Below are 15,606 nucleotides of genomic sequence, written 5' to 3'. Positions count from 1 at the left end.
GTTCCCAGGAGTACCTCTGTCCTGAGGTGCAGTCCATCTGACAGTGCCAACAAGCACAGATGGAACAGTCGGGTGGAGGATTCATGGCTGGCATTTATTCTGCACAGGGCTCTCTCTGTGTCTGCCGCATGTCACAGCTGGTGATGGTGGTGACCTGGTTACAGACAAGGAAGGGCTCTGTATGTCTGAAAAAATTTTCCAGTTAGTATTTAAAATTTTTAAGTTTAAAATATTTTAAAGCTTTCAAACTCCAAAATGACTCATTCCCTAAATATTTCAAATAGGCATTGTACTTTGCATTTGAACAGTATTTTTGCTGTCCACAATGTGTCGACAGACATTAGCCCTTGTGATTTTCACAGTATTTCTCTGAGATGGGTAAAGGTTGTTGTTGTTGTTGTGTTGGAGTCTCTCTCTCTCCACAGGGTCTCACTCTGTTGCCCAGGCTGAAGTGCAGTGGCACCATCATGGCTCACTGCGGCCTCAAACTCTTGGGTTCGAGCTATCCTCCCACATCAGCCTCTGACATAGCTAGGAACTATGGGTGTGTGCTACCACTCCCAGCTAATTTTTTAATTTTTTGTAGAGATGAGGGTATCACTATGTTGCCCAGGCTGGTCTCAAACTCCTGGCCTCAAGTGATCCCCTCACCTCTGCCTCCGAAAGCACTGGGATTAGAGGAGTGTGCTACTGCCCCCAGCCAGTTTTGTGTTTTTAACTGATCTCAATTTTACAGAATTTGAGACAGAGATTAAGCACTTGTCTAAAGTCACCCAGCTGACTGGTGGCAGAGAAGGAGGAGGTACCCAGCTGTCCCAATTTCAAGGTCTTGCCATGACATTGTAGGACAGTTATCCCACTGCTTTTACACATGGTAGCTTATGGCCATGAAAGAGCAAGTGTGGAAAATACCCAGGAAGAGGAGCAATGTATGCTTCAGTGTTTTCACTGGACTCTTCTCCACTAAGATACCTGCTTTTTTTTTCTTTCTTTTAGACAGGGTCTCACTGTGTCATTGTCAAAGCTGGAGTGCAGTGGTGTGATCATGGCTCACTGCAACCTTGACCTCCTAGGCTCATGTGGACCTCTCACCTCCGCCTCCCAAGTAGCTGGACTACAGGCACATGCCACCATGTCTGACTAATTTTTCTTATTATTATTTGTAGAAACTGGGTCTCCCCATGTTACCCAGCCTGGTCTTGAACTCCTGGGCTCTAGTGATGCTCCCATCTTAGCCTCCCAAAGTGCCAGGATTACAGTCGTGGGCGACTGCACTCAGCTGATACCTGCTTTTCATCCTTCACATAAGCATCCCTTGTAGGCAATTTTGATGTTTAGTCTCAAAGTAAAAGAAAGTGCATGTGGGTTTTGTTTTGCCTTTCCTCAGTGTATCTGAAATTTCTCATTCTCTCTCTCTCCTGAATTTCTTTCTCTCATTCTCTCAGAGATTTTAGTTCTGCCACAGTTCTGAGTATAATTGCAGATACATTTGTGCCTCCTGTCTTTCATTCTTTGTCAAGAATCAGAGATTCTGAGATCTTACTGATGACAAAGAACAGAGAGAAAAGACACTTTAAAGAAATCAATTAAAATATAACTTGGAAATCGAAGGAGAATCCTGAAGGGTGAATCAATGGAATCACAAACTCCTTCTTTAGTTCTGGAATGAGCAGTGCATACTATATGTTTATATATATATATATATGACACACATACACACACACACACACACATATATATATGGCACACATATATATGATATACGGACAAATTATAAAAAGCCATTTTTCTATAAGATCATTAACAATCATTAGGGGAATTTAGTCCAGTATCTTTATACCCCCACCCTGATGGCATACCTATTACACCCTGCAGCTGTGAGCAAAAACAGAGTAGTGATTACATATACTATAAAGCTGATTGTTTAAGTTTGGAGGTTGCTGGAAGAGTTATCTTAAATGCTTCTTATTATTGACCAAAATGTGTTGACTTGGTTGAGGCTGCAAGGATGACCTCATCCCATTACATTTCAAGGCAACTGTGCTAATGAGAGCCAGGCTGCTATTCCCTAGTGATAGTCCATTTTCACATCTCATTCATAATTGAAGTGAGTGAGAGTAATTTTTTGCCCATTATAGGAGGTGGTTACATCAGTTCTCCAGTGGCATACCAAAGCTCTCATATTGTTGCAACTTAACAACTGTAACCTAGTATCATAAGATCTATGTTACCCTGTAAAGTGCAAATTCTAGAAGGGAGGAAAGGGGAGGGATGTGCTAAACTCTAGTCCAGAAAAGTGAATTTGAGAAATATTGCTGCCTTCTGATCTGAAACAGTGTCCTCAAAGCCTCTGCACTCACCTAATCAAACTTGATTATAACACAACTTGATTATAATATTACTCTTGCGTTTCCACATCCTTAAATGTCTTGTGTGTGTGTCTCCTCTGGAGGAGAGAAAGCATTTAAAGGCAAAGCTCTTGGTCCGATAGTCTCCTTTGATGGTATAGACTATAATGAAAAAGTGAGCCTGGTTTTTAAAATATCTTTGGCATGAAATCTGACATGAATTATTATTTTCATTTGTACAGGTGGTTCCAGGAAAGAAATCACTGAACACTGGGAATGGCTTGAGCAAAATCTCTTGCAGACACTCTCCATCTTTGAAAATGAGAATGATATCACCACATTTGTGAGAGGAAAAATACAGGTAGTGGGATAAAAGAAAAACATTTTAATTGGAAATAATTTCAAATTTACAGAAATGTTGTAAAAATAAGAATTGAATAAAACATACCTGTATACCCTTTGCCCAAATTCACCTGTTAACATTTTACTGCATTTGCTTTCTCATGTGTGTGTTCGCCTCCTCTCCTGAATACTTCAGTGTGTATTTTCTAAGAATAGGGCTATTCCTTTTTTTTCTTTAATTGATAACATGATATTTTACATATTTCTGGGGGTACATGTGAGTGTTTTTTTAAAACATCACAGAATGTGGAATGATCAAGTCAAGGTATGTGGGGTAGTCATCATATGGAGTATTTATTATTTCTATGTGTTGGTAACATTTCAAGTCCTCTCTTCTAGCTACTTTGAAATAGACAATATATTGTGGTTAACTATAGTCACCTAGTCGCTATGGAACATTAGAACTTATTTCTTCTAACTGTAAGTTTGTACCATTCACCAGCCTCTCTTTGTTCCCTGTCCCACCTTCACAACTTTCCGAACCTCTGGAATCTATCATTCTACTCTGTCTCCATGTGACCAAGTTTTTAAGCTCCCACATGTGAATGAGAACATGCGGGATATTCTATTAAATAACAACACTACATTTATCACCTGCAATATTTAACATTATATGTAAGTTTAACATTAATACCAGAATATTTGACACATATTCTAATTAATTTCATTAACTGGCCCACTTAATGCCCTTTATAGCCTTCCCCACCCCCACTCCAGTACAGGTAATTATCTAGGAAGACATTGCATTTAGTTTTCATGTCTTTAGTCTCCTTCAGCCTGGAACATTTCCATAGCCTTTCCTTGTCTTCTATGACATTGAGGTTTTTAAAGTATACAATTCTGGTTTTTTACTAGAATGATTTCATTTTGCATTTCGTCAGATATTATGAATCGATTCAGTTGTTGCATTCCTGGATGGAATACTGCATAGGTGATCCTGTGTCCTTCTCAAGGTATTACTTCTTGAGGCACATGACACTCATTTGCCCCTCATTGGCATTATGAGCCCAAGGTGTGATATCCAATTTCTCCATTGTAGAGTTACTAATTTTGCCTTTGCAAATAATAAACAGTTTTCTGTAAGAAAACATTTTCAGGCCACACAAATGTATCACTCCTTGTCAAAATTTCTGTCTTGATTTAGGATTGATCCATTGATGATTTTTCATCTGAACCAATCTTTACTGTGACAGTTTACAAGATGGTGATTTTATAAAATAATGCTTGTCCAATTCTAGGCCTCTCCCACATTTACCATTTGGCAACTATTATTCTACTATAAGCAAGAGTCTTCCCTCCATTTATTTATTATTTATCGATTATTAACATGGAATCATGGATTCTGTATTTTCCAGTTGTTTGTGTTTCATTACCAGACTTAATTATTTTGGTGCTCACACTATCCCAGATTTAGAGGGAGCCCCTACAAATTGCCTCCTTTGTCCTTGTCATAGTCTCCTTTATTTATTTATTTATTGAGACAGAGTTTCGCTCTTGTTGCCCAGGCTAGAGTGCAGTGGTGTGATCTCTGCTCACTGCAAACTCTGCCTCCTGGGTTCAAGCGATTCTCCTGCCTCAGGAGGTCAAGACTGCAATGAGCCACGATTGCACCACTGCACTCCAGTCTGGGCGACAGAGTGACACTCTGTCTCAAAAAAAGAAAAAAGGGCTGTAGGAAGAAACTAAAGCTTAGAAGTGACAATAGCCAGGAGAAATAAGTAAAACAAACAAAGACCAATTATGTCAAACAGCCATTTTCCTTTTTGTTTGTATTACACCAAAAATGTCAGATTTAATTCTCCTGAAACCAATTATGAGGAGGGATTTGCTATTAATGCAGTTATGTGTGAAAGAATGTCATTCATGTGCAGATGAATGGTTTAAGCGTTCACATATTGTCCAATAATCAAGGGAACCAACAAAGTTATTTGTTTTGAGACCTAATTAACTTTTATAAATTATAAATGTAATAGTTAACTACAGATGCAACCATAATCCAAACACCTTATGTAGCATTTTGTGTATTTCTTACCAGACCTCCCTTTTCTTAACTTTTTTTTTTTTTTTAATTAGAGACAGAGACTCACTACATTGCCCAGACTGGTCTTGAACTCCTAGGCTCAAGCAATCCACCCACCTCAGCTTCCCAAAGTGCTGGAAGTACAGGCCTAAGACACCATGCCCGGCCTCCCCACTTCTAATATGCATATTGTCATAATAGAAGTCTCATGTACATATAATTTTGTTCTCGTCTTTTTTTCTTCACCAGTATCTACAATATTGTTATATAATTTTTAGTTATTATTCCATAATTGACTTTACCATTTCTGTCTTTCTAGAAGTCACCTTAGCTTCTAGACTAGTGGATGGCAGGTACAAATAAAAATCCAGTTAATACTTTTGTTCAAACAGTATAACTTTATTCACAGGCTGTGTTTTTCCCCCTTTGGGATAGATTACAAAATTTGGATGAATGGGTTAAGTAGTTTAAGTATTTTTAATAGACCTTAGTAGATATTGTCAGTTAGAATCTCTGTGTGATTACAGCATTGCTTGCTTTCAGCATTTTGGTTGTTTAAATTGTTTTTCAAATATAATAGGTAGAAGTTAAAGCCTTAATGTTTTAGTTTTGTCTTTGGTTATTATGGGGTTGAATATTTTTTCATGTTTGCTAAGTTAAATTTCTCCTTTTTGTAAATTACCTGTCAATATTCTTTTGCATATTTAAATTTATATTGAACATCTGATATAATAGGATTTTCCAAAGTCATGAGAAGCTGTTGCCTAGAACTGGAATGACCTATTTTATATTATATGAAACCTGTAGAAAAACCTGTAGAACCTGGGAAGGGGCTATTCTATCCCTGTATTCCATAATCTAGTCTACCTGGCTAAAAAATTATAGCCAACTAAGAAAGGGTTCTACATTCTGGATTATTTCCTTTTTTAGTGTTGAGAAAGTTGGTATTTTAGCCTTATGGAGACTATTAGCCTTACTATTGAAATGAGCTGGCAAAGCCTTGTCTGTTGATACTAGTATATTAGACCCTAGAGTGTTTCTGAGTGACGGTTCTTGACTGTATTTACTCTCATATATAAAAGCATTTTCTCTTTAAAATTTCAATGAGCAGGCCAAGTGCGGTGGCTCACGCCTGTAATCCCAGCACTTTGGGAGGCTGAGGCAGGCAGATCACCTGAGGTCAGGAGTTCGAGACCAGCCTGACCAACATGCAGAAATCAAAAATACAAAAAAATTAGCCAGGCGTGGTGGTGCATGCCTGTAATCCCAGCTACTCGGGAAGCTGAGGCAGGAGAATCACTTGAACCCAGGAGGCGGAGGTTGCAGTGAGCTGAGATCGAGCTATTGCACTCCAGCCTGGGCAACAAGAGCAAAACTCCATCTCAAAAATAAATAAATAAATAAATACAGTGAGCACTCTAGAAATGTGGTATTTAATAGATCTTTAGATAGCATAGTTCTGCTCATGATTTGTTATATGTCACTCATTCTCACATTCTCCTCATTTTGACTTTAGATAAGAGCACTACTACAGTGACCCAGGAGAATAGCATGTTAGCCCACTTGAGGGTCTCCAGGCTTCTGTAAGTTGTTAGCCTTTGGTGATTCCCTGGAAGCCCAGCTGCTGCTTTCTGTTAGCAGGTTCTCATTCAGTTATTTTTATATACTCATTCATTTATTTAATCTTTCATTCATAGATTTTTTTGATCCTTCTCTAAAGGCACTGACAACTTTGAAATGTCACATAGGCCACAGGTGTATTTGCCAACCACGAAAGGCATTTTTCATCCCTTTTCCCTTCCGAACTGACTTCTCCTTCCCACCCACGGGTCCCATGCCCTCATGCTGCCTTCAGTTGTCTGAAGTTCTTAAAGTAACACTACCAATGCCTGCTTGTCCCTAGAATAGCCTGGGTCCAAAATTGAGCTCCCTCCTGGCCTTCATTGAGCTTAATGTCTTTGTTCTCTTGGTGGAGTGGTATCAGTGGTAAATAGAGGAAAATATCCTTATGTTAGATATTTTTCCAGGGAAGCACATTGCTACTTCTATTGCTATCCATAATGCCCTCCAGTATGACAGAGGAACAGAAGTTAGCAACTTGGTACCTAATTTCTCAGGCATTGCTAACTCCAAAACAATTGTAGATTTAGAAATCTGCAACTCTGGATTATACAATAAAGACTAAGATATGGCCCCTTAAGATATCTTTTAATTTGGAAAAACAACATGGATTCATTTAGTAATATTGCACATCTTTTAGGTGCTAGATATTGGTGATTAAAATGTTCGAGACATTCTTTTTATCTTTAGAATTCATATTTAGTGGTAGAAGGACATATAAACATGCTATTTTCCGCCAGCATGTAAATTAAGACAATGTAGACGTGAGAATGCTTAGAACCCATTTGGAATTGGGCTGGTTTCACAGGGAAGGTGGTATTTATGCTGGACCTGGAAAGGTTGACTTGGGAAGATTGAGAGCAGATTTTATGGGTTAAGATTCAGTGCAGATTTCTTTTCTCTTTCACTGAGAGCCTATGGAAGATTTTAAGGCAGGAATATTATAGTCAGATCTCTGTTTCAGAAAGTGGCCATGTGAAGTAAATTGGAGTGTGGAGAGTGTTGTCAGGATGCCATTTGAGAAGCTATTATATAGTAATTCCTGGACTGTGTGGAGGGACTTTGGGATGCTTTTGTTAGAAGAATAGGATGAAGACTTGTCTTGGGGCTGTGCTTGCATCGTAAGCCCACCATTTGCTGTTATGATTATTGTCTACATGCTTACTTTTAACTAGAATTGGACAGTGACAGAGATTATAGAAGACTGAAGCCCTTTCTCCTGCCATCCACTCAGCAGCATCACAACTACCGGCAACAGGGTGAAAGGTCTGCTGTGGAAATAAGACTCAGGAAATGATTTCAATACATAATGCAGAGAGAATCAACATTACTTCATGTGGGGGGAAAAGAATGATAGTTGAGAAAAGGCTCACAAGAGACTTTGGGACTTGGTAGGATTCATGAAACAGAACAGTCTGATTCCAGATTTCAGGCATGTAGAATGGGAGGGCCATAGGCAAAAAGGTGGGAAAGTGCAGAAATGACATGTCCAGGCCCCAAGGGTGCCTCAGGCTGGCTGGAGCACAGTTACTAACGGGACATTTGGGTAGGATGTAGTCCAGTGAGAAAAAGTTGCAGCATTGGTTGGATCCAAAAATGTACATGGGTCTAGGCTACTCTGGGCACACTGCCTGTGGGTTACCCTGCTTCACAAGGAGCAGCCAGTCTGCAATAAAAATAAAAATTAAAACATTAAAACAAAGTGTACATGATCTAGATTTTTGGACTTTATACTGGTGGTGGTTAGAAACCACTAAGTATTTGGTAAGAATTTTGTGGTCAAATCCATTTTAGGAAGACAAATTTTTAGGGAGCATCAAGGATGCACTAGAAGCTTTAAGAGCCCAAAAAGCAGGAATTCTAGGTATGAGGAGGCAGTTGCAATTTTCTATCCTTGGGCTACAGAGGGCTCAGTCATGTCAATGAGAATCTGAGAAGTTGGCCAAGGCTACACAGATACAGTGATGCGGTGGGAGCACGAATCCAAGACTCGCATGCTCTAAAGGTCATGCATTTTCAGTTCTACCTTGAGATCAGAGAAAATGAAGATGAGGCGGGAGGGATTTGAGGATTACAAAGTCAAAGGTGGAATTCAAGGGAGCATTTTCCATCGAGATATATGTAGAAGCCAATTTTCAGGGAATTACAGAGGAACTGGGTAACAATGAAATGGCTTCTCAAGTTATTATAATGATTGAATGGTAGATTAACCTGGTCACTTGCTATGCAGATGTTTCATTTCCTGTCTAACTGTCCAAAAATCCTGCATCTAATATAATTTTTGCTCTCACATCTACCCCTTTTCTGCTCAGATGATTACTCGTTTTTCCCTGTAGGCTCCCCAGTGTTATTCATGGCCCTGAGACAGTGAGTGTGGAGCTGAGTGTCAGTTAGTGACATGTGTTTGGTCTTTCTTTCCTCAGTGGCTCATTCATGATGAATTTTTATTAATCTTGGAGAAAGGCAGAAGTTGACTTTTGAGACAATTCTACCATAATAAGCTTAGTAAAAACACTAGGACTAGCAAAATCTTTGTATCTCTTCATTTGTAAAGTAAAACTATAGGCTTCATTCCTACTAAACTTAACAAAATAAAATTAGCACCAATAAAAATATAATAAAATCTATATTATGTGAAAATATTTTAGTACACAAATACTACTCATTAATTGGCTTAGAATTTGGGGGTTGCCATTGAAGAGCATTCCTCAATTTTTTTTTTAATTCTAGCCTTAGAAATTTTTTCTTCTGGAATATGTACATCTCTAGTTGTATTAATACCAGTTGTGTGCTTTGTGTTTTATTCCTTATTAGGGCATCATTGCAGAATACAACAAAATCAATGATGTAAAGGAAGATGATGACACGGAGAAGTTTAAAGAAGCCATTGTGAAATTTCATAGGCTGTTTGGGATGCCAGAGGAAGAGAAACTCGTCAACTATTACTCTTGCAGCTATTGGAAGGGGAAGGTCCCCCGTCAGGGTTGGATGTACCTCAGCATTAACCACCTTTGCTTTTATTCTTTTCTTATGGGAAGGGAAGGTAAGTCATCTAAAATTCCAGTAGGAAACTTTGGAAAGTCTACTGAGGTTTGCCCTGAACTCATAAACCACATCAAAATATCAGAAATAAATCTATAGTTATAACTAAGTCAATACTAATTTTTTTTACTACTGAAGTGAATTTAATTATTTTTCAGTTCAAAATGGTCACTAAGTAATAAAGATTCACTAAAGGTGTAATTAATTCAGTAGACATGGATTAAATCTATAATTCTGACCTCAGAATTCACATGGCCCAGATTTACCTCTTAAAATGAACAAGCAAAACAAATATGGTATTATAAACTCAAAGGAGTTTAGTGGGATGGGGGAGTGGGTTTGTGAGACTGCAATATCTTGAAAGCGTTTTCAGGAATCAGATGTTGACCCAGGCTTGTTCCTTGTGCTCAGCGAAACTGGTCATCCGGTGGGTAGACATCACTCAGCTCGAGAAGAATGCCACCCTGCTTCTGCCTGATGTGATCAAAGTGAGCACACGGTCCAGTGAGCATTTCTTCTCTGTATTCCTCAACATCAACGAGACCTTCAAGTTAATGGAGCAGCTTGCCAACATAGCCATGAGGCAACTCTTAGACAATGAGGGATTTGAACAAGATCGATCCCTGCCCAAACTCAAAAGGAAATCTCCTAAAAAAGTGTCTGCTCTAAAACGGTGGGTGATAGAGACCTTGTATCTTCCAGACTTTAGAAATGAGAAACTCACTTATTCATTTATTCAGTGTAACCTTTTCTGACCATCTTCAAGGGTTCTGAACACTCTTCTGTGTATAGATACAAAACTAAAAAAGACTAGCTGAGGTGCTACCAGTTCAGAAAGTGAGACAGACATGACCTGCTCCAACACAAGGCAGCAGGCACTCTTCTGGTCCTGTGAACACAGTGCTGTGGGTGCACACATGGGGAGTGGTAGCCTCAGCCCAGATGGGGAAGAGTGGGTAAGAAAGGCCTCTCAGTGGAGGCTGCTTTGAGCTGGGCTCTGAAGAGGTGATAGAAGTTACCTGTGCAGGTACATATCCATGCCTGGATATTTCAAGCAGAGGGAAGATGACGATGGGGGAAACACAAGGGAAAACACAGAGAAAAGTAACTTTGTCACATGGCTAGTAGGTGGCAGGGCATGGGATGAGGAGAGGCTGCAGAGAAGCCTCAAAGTCTGAATGTGAGAGCAGAGCTAGAGAGAGGGTGATGGGAAGTTGATGCCCCATGTGCCTGGAATTACCCTTCATCAACACAGGGAATGAGAGAAGGAAGAGCATGTCCAAGGGATACGATAGCTCAGTTTTGATTATGTTGAATTGAGGTGCCTGTAGCTCATCTAAGTAGAGATCAGTCCAGTAAGATATACAAAATTGGAAATCATTGATGTGCATTTGGTAGTTGAAATCTAACCAGAGGTCTTTGTAATTAAGATGTCCTTGGCGATTTGAGACATGTTCAAAAGAGCAGTGTAAGATAGATGCTGCTACTGCAGCGGATCAAATAAAAAATAAAAGACAAGGAAAAGGAACTAGGCAAATACAGACTTCATTTTCAAGAAATTCAGTGGTAAAGGAGGGGAGGATTGCTTTTTTTTTTAGAATGAAAAAGATTTGAACATAGTATCAAATGAAGGAGGCAGATGGGAAGAGCATTTTGGTGAGGGTAGGTGTGGAGACAGGAAGGGACATAGAGATAGTTATAAGAAAATTGATCATTTAAAAAGTGATATTTTGTAGAGAAAGCATGGAAAGGATGCTTGTGTGTCCTGATATAATACCTTTTCCTTTGGAATGGAGAGGAAGTAAGAGTAGGTGAGGATGGAGGTGACTTTGGAGACAGAAGGGAAGGAATTGGAGGGGGCTTCTGCATCATGGACCTTTGCTCTATGAAGTCAGAGACTAGACCATCAAGAGGCTGATGTCAGGTAGAAGCTTGAGGGGAGAGGTTTAAACAACTGACATGATGAGCAAGAACAAAGAACTCATTAGAGAAAAGATAGTAGTTAACAGAAGACCCAGCTAAGGTCAGAAGCCGTAGTTGCCCAAGGTGAGTTGTTCCTGTGTCTTTTCCTGCAGTTTTGTTGTCGATTTGGGGTGGACACTGAGGCCCAGTGGATTTATATGGCTGGTTTGCATTCTCATTAGGTCTTAAAAGATAAGGCCCCCCCTAAAGTGGCTTGGATAAGAGTAAATGCAGTGACCTCTTTAGAGTGTATTGCATTTCTTTAGAAAGAGGAGGAGTTTCCTGTTCAGGCTTATTTTTGCTATGATTCTTTAACATTTACAGACATGGATTATAAGTGACTATGCAAGGGACTGAAATATAATAAGATAATTTTATTACGCTTTTGGGTCATTAGGTTGGGGTTAACTTCAATATAAAGAAAGTTGAGAAGTGGGGGATGAGTCTAGGAAGATTGAGGAGGGGGAAAATGGGCTGGGGGAACTTCCGCTGCTGCATAATTTAGAAGGTATGGAAACATTTTTCTTATGTGAATTATAATTATTGCTTTCCAGTGATCTTGATGCCAGGGCAAAGAGTGAGAGATACCGTGCACTTTTCCGGCTGCCCAAAGATGAAAAATTAGATGGCCACACAGACTGCACTCTCTGGACTCCATTTAACAAAATGCACATTTTGGGGCAGATGTTTGTGTCCACAAATTACATCTGTTTTACCAGCAAGGAGGAGAACTTATGTAGCCTCATTATCCCGCTCCGTGAGGTAAGTATCTGATAAAAATTGATATTTTAGGTCTCATTTGTAATACTTTTCTGGGTGAACCAGGAATAATTTTTTTACCAACAATTGGCTTTTGAACACAGGTGAATGTTCATGCGTCTTTGGTGGCACCTGCACTCTTTCATTTGTTGTCACTGCTGTGACTCTGGGACCTGTGAGATCTCTTCTTCCAGAAGCTGCATGGGGGTTTTTAATGTAGGTTTTGTTTTTATTTTATTTTATTAGAGATAGTCTCGCTCTGTCACCCAGGCTGGAGTGCAGTGGCATGATCTCAGCTTACTGCAACCTCCACCCTCCAGGTTCAAGCGATTCTCCTGCCTCAGCCTCCTGAGTAGCTGGAATTACAGGCGCCTGCCACCATGCCCAGCTAATTTTTGTATTTTTAGGAGAGATGGAGTTTCACCACGTTGGGCAGACTGGTCTCGAACTCCTGGCCTCAGGTGATCCACCCACCTTGGCCTCCCAAAGTGCTGGGATTACAGACATGAGCCACTGTGCCCGGCCTAAATGTAGGTTTTATTACAATTCAAGCTTAACGAGGCCAGCAATCAGGCGATGAGTGCTATTGAAATAGCTTGTTTTATGCACAGATCCTGAGAGGCAAGGGCATGCCACACGATGTGCTGAGCCACACGTGGAAGCACCATGGTCAGAGGAGGCAGGAGGGAAAGAAAATGTGGGCAAGATCCTTTATGTGATTTCAAGGGAAGAAATGGGCTACGCCGAGTAAATAGGCTTAGGCTTGGATAATTGGAACAATTTTGGTGGGCTGTGGGGCATAGGGGTTGTCCCTAGTTGTCCATGGGTTAAAAAGGGCAAGGAAATAGTAGTCTTGAGTGTGAGCATTCAATAAAGGAAGTGGTTGAGGTGTGGGCTCCAGGTTGGTTGATTTGCTTTGAAAGCAATTTTCTAGAAATTGGCTAGCCCTGGGAAGGGTAATCCCTCCAGGGTCAGCAAGGCCCCCAAGATGTCAAAGCATCAAATGCAGAAACTAGGAAACATGTTTATTGTACCTGGCTCACGGTCTGAGGGCACCCTGGTCTAAAGGAGACAGTCTAGGTTGTGAGTCAGAAAGCCACGTGTTTGTTCGGCTCTGCTCGGCTGATTTCCTGTGTTAGAACCATCACGCTGCTGCTCACAATGGTAGATTCCTGAGTCCATCCCAGATCTTCTGAATCTGTATCTCTGCAAGTTTTAGATCTCTGTTTTAATACATTTACAGGCCAATTCTTATGCACAGTAAAGTCTAAGAAACATTATTATCGTTCTGGGGTGGAGGTGGGTTCCATCCTAACTCCAGGATGATAGCTTACTCTGGTACTTGTCTGGAAGCTTTGCTGTGAGGCTTGGAGTTGACAAAGACCCCAGGTTAGGATGTCAGAGAAAGGGCAATGCAGGGGCCAGCAGCCCTGCAGTTTCTAACCTGGCCTCTTCCAACCTACCCTGGTCCTTTCTGGAAGCTAAGGTGGCCAGAGGCTTTGGGTATTTGATCAGGATTGTCCCCTTGCTAACATCCCTTTAGCAAAGGATTCGGGTTTCTCTCTGCCTTCTTTATCTTTTTCTTTTTTTTAATTAGGCATAGTTTCTTCTTATTTTCTTGTTTTAAGAGTAATATATCTTTATCCCAGAATTTGTAAAAGTACAGACAAATAAAGAGAAAAGTCCACCCTAGTTCCACTGTTCAGAGAGGACCACTGTTAACATTCTATTGTACAGCTTTCTAGTTTTTTCTCTGCATTGCTGTGTATGTGTCATTTATATAATTTAGATGTAAAACACTTTATAGGGAATTTTTATTTTTACTTATTTCCTTTAACATTGAGTATATCTTAGTGTCCTTCAAATCATTAAATATTCTTCTATAGGCCAGATGTGGTGGCTCACACCTGTAATCCCAGAAATTTGGGAAGCCGGGGCAGGAGGACTGCTTGAGGCCAGGAGTTCAAAGACCAGCCTAGGCAACATAGCAAGGCCCCATCTCTATTAAAAATTAAAAATTTAAAAAAATTAGCTGGGGATGGTGATGTGCTCCTGTAGTCCTAGCTACTTGGGAGGCTGAAGTGGGAGGATCACTTGAGTCCAGGAGTTTGAGATCACAGTGAGCTATGATCGAACCACTGCACTCCAGCTTGGGTGACAGAGCAAGACCTTATCTCTAAAAAATAAAAGATTTAAAAAAAAAAAATATATATATATATATATTCTTCTACAATGTAATTTTTTTTTAAGAGATAGGGGCCTTGGTCTATCGCACAGACTAGACATGAGCTCCTAGGCTCAAATGAGCCTTCTGCCTTAGTCCCATGAGTAGCTGAGATTACAGGCATACACCATCACATCCATATCACAATTAAATTTTAAATCCTGCAGTTTATTCCGTAAAGTATATACATAATTTATTCATTCGGTTACCTATGGTTGGACCTTTCCGTTGCTTCTAGTTTTCTCTCAAATATATGTATAATTTTCTTTAAGTTATAAATAGCAAACAGAAGTCGAACTGTGAATCAAAAAGAATGAAAAATGTTAGGCAACTGACAAATCTAGCTCTCCTTGTCATAGGGTCAACTAATTGGAGTTATAACACATTTTGAGGCCAAGATATGTTGTGGGTAAATTCTGACAGGAATAATGTAACAGTTTTACATTTGACTGTGAAATGTATTTTGTAAGTTTTTTCACCAAATTTACCTTCTTAGTAGTTTTTGCTATAGGATGTTACTAAACATAATTTTCTTCACCCAATTCTGAATGTAATTTTCTTCATCAAGTGCTACTCAAATGTAGTAAAGCAGCATTACCTGTACCAGCTAGGGAAACCAATTCTGTGATTCAGAATACCATAAATGTGCTATTTATGACCTGAATGAGTCATCACTCTCAGTTTATCCAGAGGGAAATGAGGAGCAGAGAGGGTCTGGAAGCCGCTATCAAGACATCTGCTGTCCTGCTGGTCCTTCTGGCTTCCCCTCCCGGGTGTTAGAGCCAGCTAGCTCTGTTTACATTTTAGTGCGATTTAGAGTACACTGTTGAGATCTTGGAGGAATTGAGAGAATGGTGATTAATATTCTCAACCTCTATTCTGCTTGCTAGTTTTCTCTAGTAGAGCAGAGATAATAATAAATATGACTATATTTCAGGGTAAATCAGAAGAGAGGCAGTCTGCAGAGGTAGCATTTAGAAATCAAGCTTGTTGTGGTTGGAAGGCGCAGCTTTAAAGAAGTGCTCAGTGAGACGGCAGTGCCTTTTCTTTGAACTGATGACTCTGTGATGTATTAATGGTAGAGCCCCACCCCAACTAATGGAAGAAGCAAAAGACTTAATGTAATTTTTATTACCTTTAGGTAATGATAATGTCAGAAGAGCAATGGGGGCACCTCCACCATCCATGTGGGGTCTGAGTGGAGGGTGCCCTCCACGTGAGCTGGGTAC

At 40.0% G+C, this 15,606-nt stretch overlaps 1 protein-coding gene across 1 annotated transcript in view; it reads left to right on the top strand.

Annotated features, from left to right (window-relative positions):
• Window positions 1–15,606, top strand: part of TBC1D9 (TBC1 domain family member 9) — a 135,703-nt gene that overhangs the window by 67,271 nt on the left and 52,826 nt on the right. Inside the window, exons 3-6 of the mRNA XM_003820689.7 lie at window positions 2,591–2,709; window positions 9,205–9,433; window positions 9,844–10,105; window positions 11,949–12,156. Coding sequence (XP_003820737.1) covers window positions 2,591–2,709; window positions 9,205–9,433; window positions 9,844–10,105; window positions 11,949–12,156 — 818 coding nt within the window. The remainder of the gene's footprint in view (window positions 1–2,590; window positions 2,710–9,204; window positions 9,434–9,843; window positions 10,106–11,948; window positions 12,157–15,606) is intronic.

Source organism: Pan paniscus, chromosome 3 (genome assembly GCF_029289425.2).
Source record: "Pan paniscus chromosome 3, NHGRI_mPanPan1-v2.0_pri, whole genome shotgun sequence".
Taxonomy (NCBI): Eukaryota; Metazoa; Chordata; class Mammalia; order Primates; family Hominidae; genus Pan; species Pan paniscus.
The sequence above is the reverse complement of the archived record's forward strand: the minus strand, read 5'-3'. Positions and strand labels throughout refer to the sequence as shown.